The 24,387-nt window shown below is 41.6% G+C and overlaps 1 protein-coding gene across 1 annotated transcript in view; it reads left to right on the top strand.

Moving 5' to 3' along the window:
• Positions 1–24,387, top strand: part of lrpprc (leucine rich pentatricopeptide repeat containing) — a 152,929-nt gene that overhangs the window by 109,494 nt on the left and 19,048 nt on the right. Inside the window, exons 28-33 of the mRNA XM_033025505.1 lie at positions 4,613–4,755; positions 12,665–12,800; positions 15,930–16,056; positions 20,193–20,281; positions 21,948–22,152; positions 23,916–24,052. Of these exons, the coding sequence (XP_032881396.1) occupies positions 4,613–4,755; positions 12,665–12,800; positions 15,930–16,056; positions 20,193–20,281; positions 21,948–22,152; positions 23,916–24,052 (837 nt within the window). The remainder of the gene's footprint in view (positions 1–4,612; positions 4,756–12,664; positions 12,801–15,929; positions 16,057–20,192; positions 20,282–21,947; positions 22,153–23,915; positions 24,053–24,387) is intronic.

The raw sequence follows: 24,387 nt of genomic DNA, 5'->3' as shown, positions 1-24,387 counted from the left end.
TATTGTTATACAGCCCATGTTATTCTTTGTGTTTTCCACGGAGGATAGGAGATTGGTGCTGGTAAGAAGATCCCCTGAAACAATTTAACAATTTCTGAGGCTGATTGGTGTTTCTGTCCAAAGTTCAATTTAGTTTGTAATTTGATGTTGGTGTTCAGAATTGGTCAATGAGTCACTGGTGTCCACTTTGTATATTTGTATATCCACTTTGCTCCCAAGATCCAAAAAGCTTGTCACAGATTGAACTGAATCTATTACATTAAATTTCAGATTTTTCTACAGGTTACATTGTGTATAATTCGCGGACAGTGGGCTCTTCCACTTGTTCGAGTGTCTCTGAACTGAATAATTTTGCCGTTAAATTCACGCTTTCATTTGTCAGCACTATCCAATAAAGCCCCTATCCTCTCTGGAAATTATGCAGAGGGATGGCTAGATAAATTCTGGTTCCTGCAGATTGGAACATATCAAATATGACCCTGTTATGTGAGAAAGGATATAGACAATTTGTAACCACTGACCTGTTAGCCTAATCCAAATTCTGGTAACATTGAAGTTAATCTATGTTCCATTGCTTGAATTTATTTAATATAGTTCCAGTGCCCAACTAGGAACTTGTGAAATTATGTTATCTTCTTTTGTATCCTTAGATTCTATCTACAAAACCAAGACCGCACCTACATTATATTCCAGGTGTCTGTGCTCTGACAACCTCCTTTTGAGACACTGTTAACTTATACTATGAATCACTTCACATTCCTCCAATTTAGGCACCAGTACCAGTTTATTAGTCAATTCGCTCTCAGAGCTTTTTTTTAACATTGTTCCTTCAGTTTCCTAATTCATATAATTTAATTGTTGAAGATACTTTAGTTCCACATAGAACACATGTTTCCGATCCAAAAACTGCCTAGCCATAACCTTTGCTTTCTTTTCACAGACCAGCTTTTTGCTCAGTTGTATTCTTCTAAATTGCTGTTCTATGTTGCTTAACCAATGTAGCTCTACTAATAGCTGAGTCTCACGTTGCGAGTTGACACAAGAGGTACCCCGAGTGAAAGACTCGTGGTTGTGTATGTCATTAATCTGTCTGGGGTCACATGGCTCTTGGGTTAGGCTGGGATCATTCTCTGCGGGATGATCTTAGTGCGGGAGACAAGTGTAGGAGAGGTGTACTGACTGTGTGGGCAGACACTTTGGAAGTGATTGCCCACCAGTCTCAAAAGCCGCTGTGTCTCCCTGTCCCTGGGATAGCAGGGGGTGACCAAACAGCACAATACCCCCCTCCTCCTCCTCCACGCCAACCCGAAGGGCAACGATCCCAAGGCTTTAGCGTCAGGAACAGCGGGCAGGCGACAATCACCTGCCATAACGCGAGAGAGATCATGCACTGTTGTAGGTCTCCTTTGCACGTCGGTGTTTCTGTTTTTCTCCACTCATTGTTGGCCCTATCTGTCACCACCCCCACCTACACCCCTCTGCTTCCCGGCCATGTGTGTGACCCCTCCCCTCTCCAGCTCCCCGCCCATTGCACCGGCGCGGGGGCTTTACACTGTCTTCACGTCGGCGATGCCAGCAGGTCAGTGCCAGTCGCCCCGGGGCAGTCGCTCCCTTCAGTTTCCCAGGGGGTCGGGACGGGACTGGAGTTGGGAGGGAAAGGTGGGGGGGGGGGGTGGGTTAGGTGAGCAGGAGAGTGGGGTTGTTTGCAGTTGCAGAGGGAGGGGGCAAAGGCGGTACAGTTCCCAGTCTCAGCTCCTGTCCAGGAGATGAGAGGGCGCAGCTCGGGCTGTGGGTGAACTGCCACTTGTCGCCGTAGCGGCTCATCCTTTGGAGTTGGAGCGGGGCTGGGCTGGAGTTGCTGTTGGCTGTGGGTCTCTGGGTTCTCCGTGCTTGTAGTGGGCCCGGTGGGCTTGGGGGTCGGTGTCCCATTGGTCCTGACGTCTCCGGCCACCCCCCTGGACAGGAGCTGAGACTGGGAACCCCCACCTTTCCCTCCCAACTCCAGTCCCGTCCCGACCTCCTGGGAAACTGAAGGGAGAGACTGCCCCGGGGCGACTGGCACTGACCTGCTGGCATCGCCGACGTGAAGACAGTGCAAAGCCCCCGCGCCGGTGCAATGGGCGGGGAGCTGGAGAGGGGAGGGAAGGGGTCACACACATGGCCGGGAAGCAGAGGGGTGTAGGTGGGGGTGGTGACAGATAGGGCCAACAATGAGTGGAGAAAGACAGAAACACCGACGTGCAAAGGAGACCTACAACAGTGCATGATCTCTCTCGCGTTATGGCAGGTGATTGTCGCTGGGAAACTGAAGGGAGCGACAATCTGCTGCTGCCTGCCCGCTGAGTTAAAGAGTTCCCACGGTAGACTCACGATACGCTACGGTAAACGCACGGGCCACTACGTTCTTACAACGAGTTAAAATGTTTCAATTCATAACCACAAGAGTAAAATTGACTTGTGGAAAATTTTAAACATGTTTGATTTTTTGCAAGAGTTGACAAGTTTCACGAGTACCTGCCGTTAGCGCCACGAGTCTCTAAGTTGCGTCCACGGGTTCCGTACGTTAATCGTACGTTATTACCACGAGTTTTAACTCGGGATACCTCTTGTGTCAACTCGCAACGTGAGACTCAACTTTAAGCATAACATTTTACTTTCACTTTGAGAAGCAAAATAAAGAAAATGACAGGTGAGGAAAATTTCACTCCAAAATCCTCCAATTTCTATTTAAAATAAAATAATTTAACATATTGACCTAAACAACAAAATCCATAATTTACATTTCCTGGAGAATTGTGTATTTTCTTTTAACCTATTTTTGTAACCAGGGGCGCTGGGAAGATGGCAGCCCTGCCGGCAGTCTGTTCGTTTTTTCGTCTTTTTGTTATTTTTAGCGTTTGTTAAAAGTTTGTTTTAATGTACTTCGGTTTGTTTTATGTGGGGGAAGGGGGGAGGGGATCGGGGGAAACCTTTTTTTCAAGTTCCTACCTTCCCGGAGATGTGATCACATTCTCCGGGCTCTGCAGCCTACCATCGCTGGAGCTGGAGGCCTCCTTGGACTGTTGTGAGCCCCACGGGGCACGGACTTAACATCGGAGCGGATCCCTTGCCTGGGATCGCTCCCGCCGCAGCCTGCGGACTTACCATCAAGGGCTCGCAGTTTCGGGGGAGGCTAGTCGGGAGCTCCAACGCCGCAGTACCTTCGACCAGCCCCGACGTGAGGTTCGATCCCCCGGCGCGGGAGAGCTGACAACCCCCCGATGCAGGAGCTGAACGCCTCGACACGGAGGGCCGGAACGCCGCCAGCTACAGGAGTCAAGACCGTCCCGTCAACGGAGGGCTCGAAGCCCCTGACCGAGGAAGAACAAAAGGAAGGACTTGAACTTTATTTCGCCTTCCATCACAGTGAGGAATGTGTAGGAGTCACTGTGGTGGATGTTCATGTTAAAATGTGTTTTTGAGTCTGTTGCTTTTAATTGTATGACTGACCTGGCCAGTGAAATTCCTCGTATGTTGCAAAACATACATGGCGAATAAAATCTGATTCTGATAACTGTGATTTTTTTTTTTTTAAGTGTTTAAACATTTTTAAACATTGGGGCCTCCTAAACTAAGGCAATTTTTACCCAGACATTTCAAAGCAAAACTCCAAATGCAATCTTTGGTGCTTGGCATTGTCTCATTGCTGAGTAAAAATGGTGAATTATGAAATATATCCTACCTTCAAATGCTGAAGTACTTAGTTCTTTATAAATTCCTTTGAGAATATGCCAAAGTGCTTTACAGTTAGTGAAGTGCATTTGAAGTGTAATCACTGTTGTGATGTAGGATAATCAGCCGTCATTTTACTTGCATAAAACAGCGGTGCAATAATAACCAGGTAGGAGGCAAAAAATTATTTTAACATCTTGCAGTATTTTTTGTTTGTGGTTAAAGGAAGTTAATGGGAAATCTCATGATTGTGCATGCAACAAGGTACGTCCTGCAGAGTTCTTGTCGGATACCTATTTGATTGCTACTTCTCCGTCTGTGTGCCATGCTGAAGCACAACAAAATCAGGAGATGCACAGTCACCTCAAATGGCAAAGAATGATATGTGTAGGAAGGAACTGCAGATGCTGGTTTACACAGAAGATTGACACTAAATCCTGGAGTAACTCAGCAGGACAGGCAGCATCTCTAGATAGAGGAATGGGTGACATTTCGGGATGAGACCCATCTTCAGTTTTGATATCATGTTTGGAGTGGCATTCACCCAAAAACAATCCTTAACAAAACGCGTTTACACTTCAGAAGACGAGACTGACCTGATTAGGGACTGCAGAGTCATATTTGCGGGTCTCTAGATTAGTGCTACTTTAATTGTATGAAATATGAGTCTCCAACCTTTCATCTTCTATGCACATAGCTGCTTTAAATGTTGTGGCTGTGATTAATGGGCTGGCTGACTGCATTCCTGATTTCAGAGGTTGGGAAAAAATGTTCTTTCTTTCAAAACATTTGGAAATGCACCTTATGGAAATAAGTTTCCTTTTCTAAGTTCAACTAAACCGTATACAGCAGAGATCTGAAATTATATTTTATTGTTATGTTCATTTTTTTTTTTAAACAGGGGAAAATAATGATTGGCAAAAAGCTGACGCGACGTGGACCAAAATGCAGGAGGAAAATGTGATTCCCCGAGAGCGAACTCTGCGGATACTTGCGGAAATACTCAAGAGCAATGGTCAAGAAATTCCATTCGAAGTTCCTGAGGTAACCATTTTAAACTAACAATTTTACTTGCTTCCTTATGTTCATCAAGGTTTACCCAAAATGTATAATTGCTTTTATCTGTTCAAGCACAAATATTTGGGACAATTACGCAGTAACTGCAGAAGGCCAATGGTCAAAGTAGCCCTTAAATTAGCCCATGGCTAATGTAGACCTCAAGTAGTTGTTTCATACCTTACAAATTTTCTGAGTTCCGACATCAATTATAACTTGGAAATGTAATTTTCCATTCTATCATGGGTATATGTAATTTTTACAATATACCTCTTATTTCCATACCCCACCAATTAGATCACTTTTCCTTTGCTTTGTGCCCCATTTCCCGACCATTTACCAAGCCAACACTTGTTCCACTGTCTGAAGAAGGGTTTCGGCCCGAAACGTCGCCTATTTCCTTCGCTCCATAGATGCTGCTGCACCCGCTGAGTTTCCCCAGCAATTTTGTGTACCCCCTTGTTCCATAAATGTTGATGCACATATTTGCCGACAATGTTGATAGATGACTTTAGTTTAGTTTAGAGATACAACGCTGAGACAGGATCTTCAGCCCACCAAGTCCGCGCCAACCAGCGATCCCAGCACACCAGCACTATCCTACACACACTAGGGACAATTTACAATATTACCGTAGCCAATTATCCCGCAAACCTTTACGTCTTTGGAATGTGGGAGGAAATCAGAGCACCCAGAGAAAACCCACACAGATCACGGGGTGAATGTGCAAACAGCACCCGTGGTCAGCATCAAACCCGGGTCCATGGCGCTGTAAGGCAGCAATTCTACCGCTGCGCCACCATTCCACCCCATGACTGTTGGGTAGCGAGGGCTTGCAACTAAAGATAACCTTCAAATGAAACTAAAATCATCCCAGCTTAATGATAAGCAGTGGAATGGTTGCATACCTGCAAATACAGCTGACCTCTGCAAATTATGTGTGATGAATAGTATAATCTTAATGGATCATAAAAGGGTTTGTGGCATATTCCAAATTTTTATATTTTGGATTTTTTGGAAGTAGCACTTAGGAGTCACCTTGCCATCTTATTGCCACTTGGCCATCTTATTCTTTTTGTAAAATAGAAACAAAAAATCCTGGAACACTTAGAATTGAGATAACACCTGTGGAAAGAGAAACAGATTTAACAGAACTGGGGAAAAAGAGAAAACCACTTCATTTCAAGCTGCAGAGAAGGTGGGAGATGTGTGGGCAGGATAAAGGGAATATTTCTTACTTGGTGAGGTCAGGTTTGCAGTGGGAATAAGCTGTTGAAGAAGTAACCTGGTTGATGGATTAATGAGAGCAGTTGGATAGAGAAAAGACATCAATGGAATGCAAAAGCTGCAAAACGTAGAGCCGTAGGGATATCTAAGCAGGTCAGATCTAATGGAAAATCTCCAGCAGAGCGAACCAGCTCTGATGCAAAGGAGAGAACGAGGCATGTAAAGATGTTGAATTCGATATTAACACTGGAAGGTTGTAATGTCCTCAGACAGAAGATGAAGTGCTGTTCCTCCAGATTACGTTGGACCTCATTATAGCAATGCAGGAGACCAAAGGGGGGACAGAATGGGATTGAGCTGGAGAGTTATAGTGAGAGCAGATGGAAATTGGCAGCATATGTAATTAACTTTTCGAGATGTGAAATGCAGGAAGTGGCACCAATTCCATCATCGTGTACTAGAAAAAGAATTAAGCAAAGGGTCCTGAGTAGCATCAAAATAAAGACTGTTCCTCATATCCCATCAAAAGACAGCCGTAAATTTCATTTGTGCAATTTCCCAAAGCTTCATCTTTAATCTGGAGAATTGAGTGCAGTTGAAGGTGAAGTTGTTCGATGTATGAACTATTCCCAGTACACCTGTCAGGGCTCGAAATTAACGGTTGCCAATGGCCACCTAAAGTCCCGCCGGGCAACCTAAAAGCCGTGTCATTTTGCCCGGCTTGTCCCCCCTCTCTCTCTCTCTCTCTCTCTCTCTCTCTCTCTCTCTCTCTCTCTCTCTCTGTCACTCTCTGTCTCCGCCCGCCATCCTTGTCCGGCCCGCTGAGTCGCCGCTCTCCGGCCGCTCCTCATCCGCCTGCATGGCCGGCCGCCTTGCACATGCGCACTGCCACGGCCTGCACATCCTCCTCCTGCACATGCGCACTGCCACGGCCAGCACATCCTCCCCCTGCATATGCGCACAACCAAGGCCAGCACATCATCAGCCGCCCTGCACATACGCACTGACACAGCCACTGGTCGGCGCCGGCAACTTTCTCCCTCCCTTTGCATTGTAGGAGATCTGGCCGCTATTGTTGGCCGGTCGCCGCCGCGACCGCTGAAACCCAACGCAGAATCACTCCCTGGAACTGGAGTAACTCCCTGGAGTAACTCTTGCTTCTTGGTTTCCTGGTCCTCCAAAAATATTCCAAATGGAATTTTAACTGTAGGTGGTGGAGGGTGGACTTAAGCAAAAAAAGGGTTCTTGGGGATAAAAGAGCTACCTTAAATTTCCCACCACTTCCAAACCAGGGCATCGGAGAGCTGAAGGGACTGGTTTCCAGATGGCTAGTATGGACATTGCGGGTCGAATGGTTTATTGTGCTGGCAGCTCAGTCACTCATGCCTGGTGGGCTGGCAGCTCAGTCACCCAGGCCTGGTGGGCTTGCAGCTCAGTAACTCAGGGCTGGTGGGCTGGCAGCTCATTCACCAAACTCCATTTTACAGCATTTCAGGCAGTGCAGGCCTCCAAACTCCATTTCACAGCATTTCAGTCAGAGTGCAGGCCTCCAGACTCACTTTCACAGCATTTCAGGCAGAGTGCAGGTCACCAAATTCAATTTCACAGCATTTCAGGCAAAGTGCAGGCCACCAAACTCAATTTCACAGTATTTCAGGCAAAGTGCAGGCCACCAAACTCAATTTCACAGTATTTCAGGCAGAGTGCAGGCCACCAAACTCAATTTCACAGCATTTCAGGCAGATTGCAGGCCACCAAACTCAATTTCACAGCATTTCAGGCAGAGTGCAGGCCACCAAACTCAATTTCACAGCATTTCAGGCAGAGTGCAGGCCACCAAACTCAATTTCGCAGCATTTCAGGCAGAGTGCAGGCCACAAACTCAATTTCACAGCATTTCAGGCAGAGTGCAGGCCACCAAATTGCCAAACAACTAATTTCATTGTCATTAAGGGCTAACAAATCATTTATTGCAAGTACATTGCAGACTCACAGTTCAGTTAATTCACAGCTTAGAATGACAGTAGTGGACTCCCTCGTGATCTTCCAGAATGACTGACTCGCGTCCAGGCATCTGGGGTTTTATAGTCCTGCCCCAGCCCGGAAGTGGCGTTACCTTCATCGTGGTGATTGACAGGCGAGAGGACCAATCAGCTGATCTCAAGATTTTTTTAACATAACTTTTTTCATCAATCGTAGAAATCCTCGGGGCTGCCTCAGCAGAGGAGGACTGTGAGTAAGATGGCCAAAAATCATAGCGATATATGGCAGCGTTTTTCTAAAATCAATATACGGCGCAGACAGGAAGTGGTCAAGATGAGACTTAGTTATATGGATATAACTATATATATATGTGTGTGTGTATAATATATACCCACACACACGCACAATTTCCCTCCTGGGATTAATAAAGCTCTATCGTATAGTATCGTGTGTGTAGGAAGGAACTGTAGATGCTGGTTTAAACCGAAGATAGACACAAAAAGCTGGAGTAACTCAACAGGTTAGACAGAATCTCTGGACAAAAGGAAACTATTACATTTTGGGTTGGGTCTGTAAAAGGTTCCTGCACACCTTTGGAATGTGGAAGGATACAAGAGCACCCGGAGAAAACTCATGCGATCAAAGGGAAAAGGAGCAAACTCCATACAGACAGCGCCCATATTCAGGATCAATTCCGGGTCTCTGGCACTTTTAGGCAGCAACTTTATGGCCAATGTACTGCCCCATAGTCTTGAACTGAATTAAAACATACTGTAGCTGTAAAGGGGGACATAGCGTGACTTAGAGATTTAAGACTGAAAATGGATAGTTTATTTTTTTTAGTAACCAAAGTTATCAATGTATAATTTTTTGTTGGAAAACAAAATATAGTGGCACAGCTGGTGGACTTGCTGCCTCACACGCCAGAGATCTGTGTTCGATCCTGTCCTTGGGCAATGTCTGTGTTGAATTTGCACATTCTCCCTGCAAGTCTGTGGGTTTCCTCCCACATCCCAAAGACGCATTGGCTTTGTAGGTTAACTTGTTTCTGTAATATTGCCCCTAATGTGTAGGGAGTGTGTGAGGAAAGTGGGATAACAGAACTTGTGTGAATGGGTGGTAGACAAAAAAGCTGGAGAAAATCAGCGGGTGAGGCAGCATCTATGGAGCGAAGGAATAGGCGACGTTTCGGGTCGAGACCCTTCTTCAGACTTTTGTCGGGGGGGGAAAGAAAGGAAGAGGCGGAGACAATAGGCTGTGGGAGAGCTGAGAATGGGAGGGGAAGGAGGGAAAAAGCAAGGACTACCTGAAATTGGAGGAGCCAATGTTCATACCGCTGGGGTGTAAGCTACCCAAGCGAAATATGTGGTGCTGTTCCTCCAATTTGCGGTGGGCCTCTCTCTGGCCATGGAGTAGGCCCAGGACAGAAAGGTCGGATTCGGAATGGGAGGGGGAGTTGAAGTACTGAGCCACCGGGAGATCAGATTGGTTATTGCGAACTGAGTGTAGGTGTTGTGCGAAACGATCGCCAAGCCTGCGCTTGGTCTCACCGAGGTTGATCATATGCTGAATAATCCAACCACATTTTTGTTTGGAAGTGGAAAGAAATAATAGAAATTGCATTCATTGCAATGTGTAAAAAGAGTTGAGATACTGTATTGTAATTTTGCTGCATGTCATTGTGGTATATATCATGTCTTGATGGGTGAATATGTTTAGTTTGTGACTTTATTTGAAGTAGAAATAAAATGTGAATGCTTCATTGAGCATAATTCCGACTGGTAACTAAGCACTTCGTCCGAGCACTTTCTTGCATGCTTCATGCAAGCTGTCTTAAATGACCACCTAAACTGTCATTTGGCAACCTAAAAAGCTGCCTAGGTTGCCCGGCTGGCATCAGAGAAAAAAAGTTAAATGAGAGCTCTGCCTGTAACAGGTGATTGCAATATTTGGTAGTTTGTTTATGCTAAATGCAGAATAGAGGGCATTAGAAATGATTGGGTTTTCTTTAACCTTATGTGGGGAAATATTTGTGATATTCTGCATTCAACTAATGCAATGAGCATATTTATTCTTCTATAGCTTTCAACTAATTTTATTGCACTATTTGTTGTTTAGGAAGCTTTATGTTTTAATCATCTAAATATGGTTTTGATGTCAGCAAATTATGTTTTAACTAGTTTTAGTTTAAAAATACAGTATGGAAACAGCCCCTTTGGCCCACCTAGTCCACATCGACCATTGGTCACTTGTTTACACTAATTCTATGTTATCTCACTTTCTCACCACACCTTAAATATTAGGGGCAAATTAGAGGCCAATTAACATACAAATCTGCACATCTTTGGGATGTGGGAGAAAACCAGAGCATCAGTTAAAGATCATGAGGGAAATAAGATAGAGTAGAAGCACAGAGCTTTTACCCAGAGAAGAAGAATCGATAAACAGAGGTCACAGGTTTAAGTCGAGAAGGAAAAGATTTAATAGAAACCTAAGGGGCAGCATTTTTCAAACAGGTGGTGAGTATATGGAACGAGCTGCCAGAGGAGATATTTGAGGCAGATACTATAACAAAATGTAAAAGACATTTGGACAGGTATAATGGATAGGAACGGTTTGGAGGGATATGGGCCAAACGTGGGCTGGTGGGAGTAGTGTAGATGGGCCATTCTTTGGAAAGTGAACCACAATGTCACACACGTGACCAGATGTTGTCACATACAGTAATACATTTTTTTAAATCCTGTAAGAGATTAATCTTATTCATTGCTATTTTCTTACCTACAGAACTATAATGCATGTCTGCTAAAGATATGAACATTCTAGCTTTTTAAAATTCACAGGGTTTGTAAGTTAAAAATGCGTCCGTGTGAGGTCACACACATGACCAGTCATATTTGACTTCTGACCCTAAAACAATTGTCAGCATAACAAACATTTCACTTGATAAACTTCAAAAAGAAATATGAATCATGTATACAGTACAAAACAATATATCTGTAATGCTTTCAAAATTAGAAGATATGTATTCCACAAATTTTCATATTTTTGGTCACACAAGTGACTAAGAATGGGCCAGATGGGACATCTTGGTTGCCATGTGAAAGTTGGGCTGAAGGGCATGTTTCCATGCTGCATGACTGTGATTAGGTGAAAACCTACGCAGCCAGAGAGAGAATGCAAACTCCATACAGACAGCATGGATGTCAGGATTGAATCCGGATCTCTGAAAACTGCACCGTTGTGCCGCCGTTATCTTTTTTTTTAGGTTAGGGACTCGCTTCGGTCCATGCATTCTATTTTTCTATCATTACCTTAATTTAGGATTTTGGATATTTAATCCAAAGTAAAAATTATATTTTGCTTCCTGCTTGCTTTTACTTTTAAACTATATGAACATAAAATCTGTAGCTATCTATATTTCATTATCTATTGTTAAATGTTTGTGGTTTGTCAGACACTCCACTCTTGCATTTGCTTTAATTTTAAATTTTATTCCATGTCATTCTGTTGCTATTTAGTCGGGCTTCACCATTTTTTGATTAAAATTACTTTTTCTATTTACGTACCTGGCTCATTCTTAGTCACGTGTGTGACCAGAAATATGAAAAGGAGATTACATCTCTAATTCTGAAAGCATTACAGGTATATTGTTTTGTACTGTATGATTCATATTTATTTCGAAGTTTATCAAGTGAATTTTTTATGTTATGCTGACAATGTTTATTTAGGGTCAGAGGTCAAATATGACTGGTCACGTGTGGGGCCTCACATGGAAGCATTTTCTTCATGTTTTATTTTACAAACTTTGTGAATTTTAAAAAGCTAGAATGTTCATATCTTTAGCAGACATGCATTATAGTTCTGTAGGTAGGAAAATAGCAATGAATACGATTCTCTTACACAAATTTTTTGATGTACTGTGATGCCATCTGGTCACGTGTGTTTTTGGTTCACTTTCCAAAGAATGGCTCACTTGTTCATTCTTGGTTATTAAATAATGCACATTTCCTCCACTTTCACAACATGTTTCTCCATAAGACACATCCATAAAGTAATCTGTTCCCTGTTTATTGTTTTCCCAATCTTTTTAAGTAAAGAGACAATGTTATTATGTCAGTTCTAAATTATACTTGCTAGCAATAATCAGGAAGGATCTGCAAGGTTTTAAAATTGATTAGAAATGAGCTGACTTGAACGATGACTTAATCTTACAAGTTTAGGAGCAATCGAGTTATTGGTTTACTGATTATGACAACTATTTGCCTCCACTCTGCAGAAATGGTACAGGATAAAGGAAATTATTATTGTGATCTTAATTTCTGGAAGCTGTTGCACCGATCATTTGAAGTTCACTCTTGATTTAGCTTATACCATGGAACTGTAGGATATGGGCTTTTCCATACTTGGTTTGAGCCATCTTACTGTGAATTCTTGGAGTCCAGGCATTTTCCCAGGAGGATGCGAAGTTGGGGCCATTGTCATTCTCATCTGGTTTTTACTAACCCCAGCTTGTTTCGGAGCAGTATTGTTGCAGATTAAAAACATGTCTGTGTGTGCTATGAAATTCAACACTACAATGAAAGAGAGTGTCTATTGAATAGAAGAATAAAATTAAAGCCAGTCAAGTTAATCTTGGTTAAGTGTCTGAATCTGTTTTAACAAATCTCTTATAATTGTTACATAGACATGGTATGAGGATACATCCACTTCATCTTCTGTTGCTCGAAGAGGACAAACAAGAATTCCTGATTCGCCTGTTGACTCTGCCAGTGACTTTCAACGCAGACTGCTCAAACTTTCCAAGAAAAATAATATTCAAGGTACTGTTTGCATTATTTTTTGATATCTAAATTGTCATTCAATTGAATTTACATTGAAGCAGTGACAATGGACAATAGGTGTAGGAGTAGGCCATTTGGCCCTTCGAGCCAGCACCGCCATTCAATGCGATCATGGCTGATCATCCCTAATCAGTACCCCGTTCCTGCCTTCTCCCCATATCCCCTGACTCCGCTATGTTTAAGAGCCCTATCTAGCTCTCTCTTGAAAGTATCCAGAGAACCGGCTTCCACCGCCCTCTGAGGCAGAGAATTCCACATTCACATCTCTCTGTGAAGAAGTGTTTCCTCGTCTCCGTTCTAAATGGTTTACCCCTTATTCTTAAACTGTGGCCCCTGGTTCTGGACTCCCCCAACATCGGGAACATGTTTCCTGCCTCTAGCGTGTCCAAACCCTTAATAATCTTATATGTTTCAATAAGATACCCTCTCATCCTTCTAAACTCCAGAGTATACAAGCCTAGCCGCTCCATTCTCTCAGCATATAACAGTTCCGTCATCCCGGGAATTAACCTTGTAAACCTACGCTGCACTCCCTCAATAGCAAGAATGTCCTTCCTCAAATTAGGGGACCAAAACTGCACACAATACTCCAGGTGCGGTCTCACTAGGGCCCTATACAACTGCAGAAGGACATCTATGCTCTTATACTCAACTCCTCTTGTTATGAAGGCCAACGTGCCATTCGCTTTCTTCACTGCCTGCTGTACCTGCATGCCTACTTTCATTGACTGATGAACAAGGACCCCCAGATCCCATTGTATTTCCCCTTTTCCCAACTTGACACCATTAGATAATAATCTGCCTTCCTGTTTTTGCTACCAGTGGATATTCTCACATTTATCCACATTAAACTGCATCTGCCATGCATCTGCTCACTCACCCAACCTGTCCAAGTCACCCTGCATTCTCATAGCATCCTTCTCACAGTTCACACTGCTACCCAGCTTTTGTGTCATCTGCAAATTTGCTAATGTTACTTGTAATCCCTTCATCTAAATCATTAATATATATTGTAAATAGCTGCAGTCCCACACCGAGCCTTGCGGTACCCCGCTAGTCACTGCCTGTCATTCTGAAAGGGACCCGTTAATCTCTACTCTTTGTTTCCTGTCTGCTAACCAATTTTCTATCCATGTCAGCACAATACCCCCCAATGACCTCACATTTATTCACAGTAAACTGCATCTGACATGCATCTGCCCACTCACCCAAAGTATCCAAGTCACCCTGCATTCTCATAGCATCCTCCTCACAGTTCACACTGCCACCCAGCTTTGTGTCATCTGCACATTTGTTAATCTACCTGTAGACACAGTGCTCAAAAAATAAGGTTTCAACTGATGATATGAAAATAGGTGAAATAGCAATTGTTTCATTGGCATTGTGCTTCTGCAACAGGATGTAGATACATTGAGAGATTGATAAAAACCTGGCAAATTAAGATTATTGTGGTGAAGTGTCAGGTTATGGATTTCTTCAGTGTGAGGAATCAAAAGCAAGTTATTATCCACCTGTAAATGAGTCAAGTTCTGAGAGAAGTATCTAGATGTTCTAGTACATGCATGCTTGACAGAATGTTAATATGCAGGTCAAACAAGTAATTAGGAAGGCAGATGACTTATTGGCCTTACTTGCAATGGGATTGAATCTTAAGAAAGGGGAGATGTTTGGAGACCACATCTGGAGTATTGTGCACAGTTTTGGTCTCTTTATATTTAAAAAATGATATAATATTGTTGCACACAGTCCAAGGGAGATTCACCAAGCTAATTCCTGGAACAACGGATTCCCTGTCAAGGGACACCTGGCAGTTTGGGATTGTATTCTTGGAGTTGGGAAAAATGAGAGGTGACCTTGCCTGACCCGCTGAGTTACACCAGCAATTTGTGTTGTTTTTTATTCTAAACAAGCATCTGCAGTTCCTTGTGTCTACAAGATCCTAAGGGGCCTTGACAGATAGATGTTGATATATTTTCACTCTTAAAAAGTGTTTAGTTGTCAATGAAAGACATCTTGGGTTCCTAAGGTTCTTATGAGGCAAATTATTTCTTCTAACCTCTGCCTGTGCAAATACGTGACTTATGCTTTAGTTGATATGAAAGTATAGTATCTTATCATTCAATTTCTTGGATCATTCAGCTGTCTCCTTTGAAGATACTTTTCACTCCAAAACCAAAACCAAATATTGGAACCTGAATGGCTGCTAAGAGTGTGGTTGGAAGATGAGAAAGGCAGTCGTGTGGTAACACCAAAAAGAACAGTGTGCTCTTTACAGCAAATTTCACCAATGTCTTCACCAACAATTCTTGTTACGGTAATGGGCACACCAGTCATAGAGTGTGGAAACAGGCCTCAGGCAAAAATTGCCCACACCACGCCCCATCTGTACTAGTCCCACCTGCCTGTGTTTGGCCCATATCCTCTCTAACCTACCCTATCCATGTACTTGTCCAAATGTTTTTTTAGGCGTTGTGATAATACCAGCCTCAATTAGATCTTCAGGCATCTTCGTTCCATATACCCACCACCCTTTATGTTCACAAAATTTTAAGCCTCAGGTTCCTATGGAGTCTTTTGCCCGCCGCACCTTAAACCTATGTCCTCTGGTTTTGATTCCCCTGCACTGGGTAAAAGACTGCATTTACCCTTTCTATTCCAATCAATGTCTACATGAAGATTGTTGCTCAAAGTGAAATATTGGTCAAAAGTGAAGTTTAGCATCATGGAAACAATTAGGGGAAGTAAAAACTCTCATGCAAAATTGTTCATCTGCATGCCTTCAAGCAGCCAATACAATGCTTTTTATGCAATATCACAGGAATAAAATTATTTTCAGCAACTGTGTGTTACCTCGTACATTCATTGACATTACGATGATGTGGTCTAATTAAAAATACTAAAAAGTAATATATTTTTCTGATCTTTATGGTATTTATAAATTAGAAACAATCCATCTGCACTTAAGATGACTAATGCTGAAGAAGCCCAAGAGCTTTCGGTAACATTGTTGAAAAATTATTTTCATTTCTTTTGAAGGCTTGTAAACATTAGCAGAAAGCTATATATGTTTAATTTCAATTGTAATATAAGTTATTTTTATTTTGTTAGAAGCCCTTGAAGTATTCCACGAAGCTGAAAAGAAGGGTCTACTACTGGGCTTAGCTGTTTATTCAAGTTTCATAAATGCTCTTCTAAGTCATGGATTATTGGAGGAAGCCATGGATGTCAAAAGCAAGTAAGTTTTAAATTGACTTAAGCCCAGGTCGGGGAAAGAAGGCAAGGTGAAAAAATTGTTGGTGTGTCTGCTGACGATTATTGATCTAATGGCTCAACTTTTTTAATTGTGGCAAAAGATTTAAGATGGTGAAATATAAATCCTTTATTGTCAGCATTATACTGCCTAACGTATGAATTGTTGATTTAAGACTGACAGATGGAGAAGGAGAAATCACGAATGAGCAATGAGTGCTTAGGCAGGGATTAAGGGGATTGGTCCCCAGAGTAAGAAAATCCAGAGACTGATGCTGTATTATTTGAACCCAGGAGGCTGAAAATGACTAAGGGATAGTTTAACCTTGTACTGTGTAAAAGATTTTCTTGGGATTATTCACTGTAATTCTCACATGACCCCGATTCCCAGCAGATCTTTGAAATTCTTGAGGTCAGGTAATGTGCTTGTGGCGAAGAGTGCTGGCTGCTCAGTTCAGTGCGATGAGATAATTGTTCAAGTTTAGCACACTGGTTCTCTGAAAAATGATGTAATCCTCTTCCACTGAGAGGTTGTAGAATGTGGATTATGTAGGTTTTTCTAACATGGATTGCAGCTTTATGTGTTTTAAAGATAATGTATTTTTGTCGTTGAAAGTTTTTCATTTCTCCAGGCTTGTCAGGCAGTATTTGAAAGCTCATGGCATGATGTTTAAGCTTTGGCCATAAAGAATTTTTAAATCAGAAACTACATTTCTAGAAAATGATCTCTTCACAGATTATCATTCGGAAGACTAAACTGAGGATCATTGAGAGAAGTGGGGAGGAGGAAAAAGCTGGAAATGCATAAATCCCGATGTGTAAATTTACAAGCACAGTCCAATGTTAGATTGCACTGAAAGGAACTTGGAGTCAGAGAGAAGGATAATGTTTTGCATTCATAACATGGGTAACCACCTGACCCCACTTTGGAGGCTCTGTCACTATTGTATTACAGGTGCACAACCTTTTATCCGAAATTCCAAATAACGAAAAGCTCCGAATAGCGGACATTTTTTCGGTCCTTGAAGAAAGGTCCTTGAAGACGTTCACCGAGGGCGGCCCGCAGAGGTGACAGCGGAACCTCCGGTCGGTCCTCGGAGAAAGGGGAACTAAATCCCCATTCATAAAAGAGAAGGTGAGGGTATATTGCGCGGGAGGGTTAATAATTGACAATCTGCTGCTGCCTGCCCGCTGAGTTAAAAAGTTCCCACGGTAAACTCACGATACACAGTGTATCGTGAGTCTTGCGTGGGAATTTTTTAACTCAGCTGGCAGGCAGCAGCAGATTGTCGCTCCCTTCAGTTTCACCCCACCTACACCCCTCTGCTTCCCGGCCATGTGTGTGACCCCTTCCCTCCCCTCTCCAGCTCCCCGCCCATTGCACCGGCGCGGGGGCTTTGCACTGTCTTCACGTCGGCGATGCCAGCAGGTCAGTGCCAGTCACCGGAGACGTCAGGACCAACGGGACACCGACCCCCAGGCCCACTGCAAGCACGGAGATCCCAGAGGCCCACAGCCAGCAGCAGCCCAGCCCCGTTCCAACTCCAGAGGAAAACTGCAAACTGGCCGGAGACGTCAGGACCACCAGAAGCCGCTCCCCGATGGGCCGCTACGGCGACAAGTGGCAGTTCGCCCACAGCCCGAGCTGCGCCCCCTCATCGGGACACCGACCCCCAGGCCCACTGCAAGCACGGAGATCCCAGATCAGCAACTCCAGCCCAACCCCGCTCCAACTCCAGTAGGGGCAGAAGCTGATGGTGTGCAAGGTACGTCTTGTTCTTGGGGTGGCGGATGAGGGGGCGCAGCTCGGGCTGTGGGCGAACTGCCACTTGTCGCCGTAGCTGCCCATCGGGGAGCGGATTCCTCTGGTTGGAGGGGGAGGGGGGTATTGTGCTGTTTGATCGCCCCCTGCTATCCCAGGGACAGGGAGACACAGCGGCTTTTGAGAATGGTGGGCAATCACTTCCAAAGTTCTGCCCACAGTCAGTACACCTCTCCTACACTTCTCCCGCACTAAGATCATCTCGCAGAGAATGATCCCAGCCTAACCCTCCCTATTCTCTCCTATTCTGCAAGAAAAAACTACATTGAAGACTCAAACTCGTGATCGAGTAACTGCCGGGATCGAGGCGCAAACTCGCGACCTTGCGGATATGAGCCGAGCACTACCACTGAGCCAGCCGTTAAAATCTACGCTAAAAATCTTCCATTCCGAAAGCCGAAAAATTCCGAATTACGAAAAGTGTCTGGTCCCAAGGCTTTCGGATAAAAGGTTGTGCACCTGTACTAGATTTCTAGATATAAGTGGAACCAAGATGTGGGAAAAGGCAGGAAAAAGGTTTTAAAATCAGCCATGATCAAGTTTAACAACAATACAGGCCAATGGCCTCCTCTTTCTATTTCTTATGCTCTTAAGGGCCTGTCCCACTTAGGCTATTTTTTAGGCGACTAGGCTGTCGCCAGGGTGTCGCCTGTATGGTCATGGGTAGTCTCCTCAGTTGCCCAAAGAGTCATAGCATCTTTCTGGTCGCCGCTGGATTTTTGACATTTTCAAAAAATGTTGGTGACAGTGGGTTGATGCCAATGAGTGTAGCTTGACTTCTCTTGACGTAGGTGCTGTCGTAGGTTGTTGCCAGTTGACGTAGGTTGTCGCCGGTGCTGAATTTGGTGAATTCCATTGGCGACTGCCTACGTCAACTGGCGACAGGTACTGGCGACTGAATTGTCTTCAGTTGATGGCGTGCCGTAGCTTGACGTCGACTAGGTGGTAAGTTGTTGTAGCTTATCGTAGACATTGTCTAGTCGCCGGTTTTTCGGCGACCTGCTACGACTGACAATCGCCGGCAGTCCCCAAAAAAATTGCCTAATTGGGACAGGCCTTTACACTGCAAATGCAATAATTACCCATTCACCTCTTTTCATTTCCAAGCTTTAAACCTCTATTCCCTGCCTGTTCATGTATTAGTGTGAATACTGCCTAAATGTTACTTAAATACTATCTACCGTTTACCAGGCACCACCACCTTCTGTGTTAAAAATAAAAATGTTTTGCCTTATATATCTTCTATCAAACATCCCCCAGCTCACTGTAAAGGTGCCCTCTGGTAGTTAACATTTCCATCCTGGGTATTTGGCTCTCAGAGTGTACCAACTGCTAGGTGAGAAAGCAGAGAAGTTGTACAAGCAAACAGAAAAATAATTGATCAGTTGATTTGTTTCTGGTGTCTTGGTTCCAGAAGGAACACATTGTTGAAATCTTCGGCTGTTCTTGAGTTCGATCTTGATTAATCATCTTATATGCAAAATGGCCCCTTTGATCTGTGGTACTGATTTGGTACCACATTAATTTTTAATCCTGAACCTGCAGCCTTCTACCTAAAGTAGCTTCCTATGTTTACTTTCAAAAGGACTATTTTCAGTTGTGAGAAATGAAGCGGTTGTATGATTTGAAGATTTGAAGATTTAAAATGTTAGTTAGAGTGCGTTAAAGTATACATTTCACATCCAGAGAACTGATATAATAACTTAAATATTTGGTGCCACTTCGTGCAGCATGTGGTGTTGTATGATTTTTAAAGCATTATTTGTGGTCCTGTGACTCTGTAATGAACTGCTTATTGACAATGTCTCTTAGTTGTAAACTGCTGTTGTTACTTATTGCTGTTGGTGGATATTGTAAGTGGTTCTGATTTCACAGCAAGGCATGATTCTTTGCCAGCAGCCATCAATTTTATACCTGTCAGTCCACCTTCCCACTCTACAGCTCCAATAAAGAAAAATTACCTGCATTTGAAACTCTGATCCGTGACTTTTTCAATGTCTAATATCTCCATTTGAGAGATAATATTCTGGCAGCTAGTCCACTTGCCTAAGCATTACTCTCTCTTTGCTGCCTAGGATACCACTTATGGCAGCTGTCAGAACCAAGAAAAAGGAAAGAAAAAGGAAAATCAGTTTTTTCAGTATTTGACGTTCTAACATAAAAGCTGTCTTCAGGTCGACATTTGTGGCAAAATTTTTAACATTGGAATGGTAGTTTTTGTAATTTCACCTCCGTCTCAACCATTTATTATCATATCAGAAGCATGTCAGTAATTCCTTTCTAAATGTCTGCTTCTTTAGAGTTGAGACCCGCATCAAGGGCTTTACACTGAACGACGCTGCCAACAGCCTACTCATCATAACGCAAGTTAGGCGGGATAATCTGAAAGGTATGTCACACATTATGACCTTTACATCATGTTAATGCCTCTGCAGATTTTCATGTAACGCCTTTCGTATGCTGTGATAAAGGAGTCCATTTAGCAAATTACCTGCTTATCAAGAGTCTTTTGTAATAGCTGAGAGACATAAATTACTATATATGCATCTATAATACAACTGAAGCTGAATATGAATGTACTTGTCATTTGGCCACTTAGTCCAGTTTCCATTCAATTTAACAGAGGATGGTTTTGTCTTAGCTAAACCAGTGGGCTGTGGTTGCAGACTTACGGAGGTGGGTGGTGGGGGAGAAATGAAACTACAAGCTTTCAAGAATTTTATAACTGGATGAATGAACAAATTCACCTTTAAATAGTTACAAAATCAAAGAAAACCTTGCACCAAAGCAATATTAATAAAAAATGATTGAAAAAAAGGTTTTACATAACTTTTATTTGAGGATGGGTGAGAAATATTTGTGTATTCAGTATATTAATATTTTCATTGCGATATTGGTTTGTGAATGTATCTTTGCATGATAAATTAAATGTACATTCTTAAACATGCTGCCAGAAAGGCTGATATTAACAATTAATAGTGCATATATCTGCAAACAAAGTGGAATGTGCAAAATTGAAACTTTTGCTTTCATTTTGGTTTAATTAATCCACAGTTCTTTTAAGTTGTACTCTGGTTTAAGCAACAAAAAGGAAACACGCAGAAACGAGAATTCACATTGCTATCACATTGCCATTTGTACCCTGCCTTTTTTCTGATATTAATCTTGTTTGATACTGTGTATTCTTTATAAAGAATCCATTAATAGACTTTTGTGCTTTGATTTAACTACAGCTAATAGTAAACATAAAGGTTTAATTGCTCTCAAATTCAGCTAATTATAATTCAATTGTCCAGCATGTGTATTGGTAAAATAGTATGTTGAATGATACTTAAACATTTACAGTACACAAGCAGATATTTGTGTTGAAGTTGTTCAAAGTAATGCTTAATGGTTTCTTTTTTAATCATACTGTACATGTTAATTATTATGCAAAAATGAGGTTTTAATGAATTTTTCCTACATCAGTTCATGAATTCACTAAATATTATTTGCCACAGAATTAGGAAAATTTTTATTGTTGCTGTTCTGCAACTAAGGCTTTAAAGATTAAATGAGCATATTTATTCATATTATACATTATATTCAGGTCTTTTCTTGCTTTGGAAATGTGAAAAACTAGGGGAAGCTGTACGAAGACATTTGGTTGTCCTTTTTCATTGTAAATCAGTTTATGAAAGTAAATGTTTTTCAAAGAAAATAAATGTAAAATAACGTCTCTCAAATGGCCTTTATTCATGTGCTACTGACAAGTGCCTGGACTAAAACTGAATGTATAGTTAATTGAATTTAAAACTACAATATTTTGCATGTTATTCATCAAATCTGCAAAGCTGTTCATTCTCATGAAATGGGAACCCAAAGGGCTAAAAATGGGGGTGGGGAAATGTGGGAAATTACCTGTAAATTGCATTAGTTAAGGAACTTTTTTTTACGTGTTAACTACAAGTAGAGCATATTTTCAGAGATTGATCGGATTATTTTGGAAATAATAAATTACCTCTGATATAGTTTTATGAATCCTTTTCAGTTTTGATTTAAATATTTCCTTGTAGATGGTGTGGCAGTTCTGAAGGAGATGTTGCAAACTAATCAAGTGCCCAGCCAGCTTGCTATTGCACGACTAATTCAGGCTTTGGGTTTGAAGGGAGATGTGGAGCAAATTCAATCTCTAGAGAAGTTGATGGGAAACCTGCCACATTCGATCAATTTATCTAAGATGCTATTTGTCAACAACTTAGTCCTGGCTCACATAAAGAGGTAAGTAAACCTTTGTCAAAAAAATTATTGAAGTATATTGTGACACTAATGAATTACATATTATAATTATTTCAGAATTTATGCTTAACTGTCTGTCGGTTCCAATTAATTTATTAAATACGAGATTTGTTCTGGTCATTTGAGTTTGCTGCTTTTATGATAATAAATAATAATAATGAATAATAGAAACATTTCACAATTTACACAATCATGAAACCTAATAATGCTTAATTTTAATCCACAAAATACTTGCATTTTCATATAATTCTCATTAATATTAATTACCTTACATTACTCAACAGCTTGTGCTTTATTTTGGTTTCGTCGTTCCTTCTGACTTTCTTGTCTCATCCCAATCTTTGCCAGTTTATGAAAAGCAATAAAATGATTATCCTCTGTACATTCAGAGCTGCAATGATTATCTGTACGAACGCCGATCATGGTTAAATAAGGATTTGTATATTTTTAATATATAATATGAAGTACTTTAAAGAAGAGTTAGGATGAAAAATGCATATAATCATCCAAAAAAATTATTCTTTTGAGCTTCTATTTTGTATTCTCACAATTAAGTCATCCACATTATTAAAAATGATTGATATAAACAAGTAAATAATTGATCTTAAAAAAATTAGCAATGATTTTAATTCATGAAGTCTTGAATCATGCCAAACAATTCAAACCATTTATTTCCTCTTGCTGAGAAGGATACTAAATCTTTGCAATATGGTTTTCCTGGACAGCTGCAAATAGACTTGATAGCTAGTCATAGTTGAAGTACGAGTGGAATATAAATTGTGTTCTATGGCTGCCTGCCACTTACTTATTAATCAGTGAATGATACTGTGCCACTGCAGATACTCCAGATATGTTTGAGCATTGTGCATGATATTACACAGTTAGTCAGTTAGTCTCTGATGCAAAACAGTTTGTAAAATGGAAAGATTTTCCTTCTATGATCTAGAATGCACTATATTGCTACAGGGGGGGTTTGTTAAAAATTGGCATGGTGCAAGGATTTTGATTGACTTTTAAATTTGGAAGAAATGTCAACATGAAAATCTATATTTCTGTGATTCCTGATTTTAGGATTAACACATATAATGTATAGCTGTCCTGCCGAACCCAGATTCACAGTCCATTTAAAAAAATATTTGTCTCCCCTTGGAGGGTATTGCAACTTTCCAGTTTCACCTTTATTAAAAAATGAGGCTATTTGGGTAGCTTTTTGTTTACAGCATTTCAAAACCCGTCTTTCAAAAAAAAAATTACTTCTGCATTCATCTGGCAAAGTAAGTGGTGTCTGCAGAAGCAAAGGTGATTCTGTATCTAAGTATTTCATTGAATGATCAAGGTGATTTGACTTTTCAGTTTGCATTATTTAGATAAAATTCCTTTGGTGCAATATTTGCATGTTTAAGAATTCAGTGCACTTTGTAAGCTGACTGTACAAGTAGCCACAGGGCATTCCATGTCATTTAATATAATTCCCTTTGGAGCATAACATGGTGATTTAGACTTTTCAAGGTCATAGTTCGTTACAGTAATGCATCTGATTAGTGTTGATTGTGTCCATTCATCTGTGAATTCTTTTTCTGGTTTCATAATTTCTGCTTCACTGCTGTAACAGCTGCACGAAAATAACTAATTTTGTAACATTTATGGAGGGTAAAAGATAAAACAATTATTTTTACCTCTATGTTTAATATCCAGGTGCTTTTATAATTCAGCAATGATATAATAAAAACTTGTATTTTTTTCAGTGGTAACATTGATGCAGCTGTGCAATATGTTGAGCCCCTGTACATTCCAAGTGAAAATTCTCAGCAACAGCTAACAAGCATGTCCTACGTATTCCGTAAGGTTATGGAGGGAAAATGTGATGAAGCGGTCGATAAATGTAAGTTTATCTAACTATACTTGCTGCTTGTTATGTGTTGGGTAAAGCAGGTATGTACAGAGATGAGGAGATGTAAAAAAACAGGGCAGGTTATTCGCCAGATGTTCAGATTTCCTTTGGTCCTTGTATATCCATTTCTTGTTCTGTGAGTCCTCTGCTAAAAATTAGTTTGAAGTTCACAATCTGGCTACAGGCTGGCTATATATATTTTCAGTCATCTTATCTGCCTGAGAGAGAAGTATATCACAGGAATATTTCAACCTGAGATGCATACCAACTGGCAGTTCTCAAGCCAGAGTGTTTGGTGAGTTTGAGTGTGGAAGTTAGTAGAGTAT

Source organism: Amblyraja radiata, chromosome 8 (assembly GCF_010909765.2).
Source record: "Amblyraja radiata isolate CabotCenter1 chromosome 8, sAmbRad1.1.pri, whole genome shotgun sequence".
Taxonomy (NCBI): Eukaryota; Metazoa; Chordata; class Chondrichthyes; order Rajiformes; family Rajidae; genus Amblyraja; species Amblyraja radiata.
This window is presented reverse-complemented; position numbering and strand designations above follow the sequence as displayed.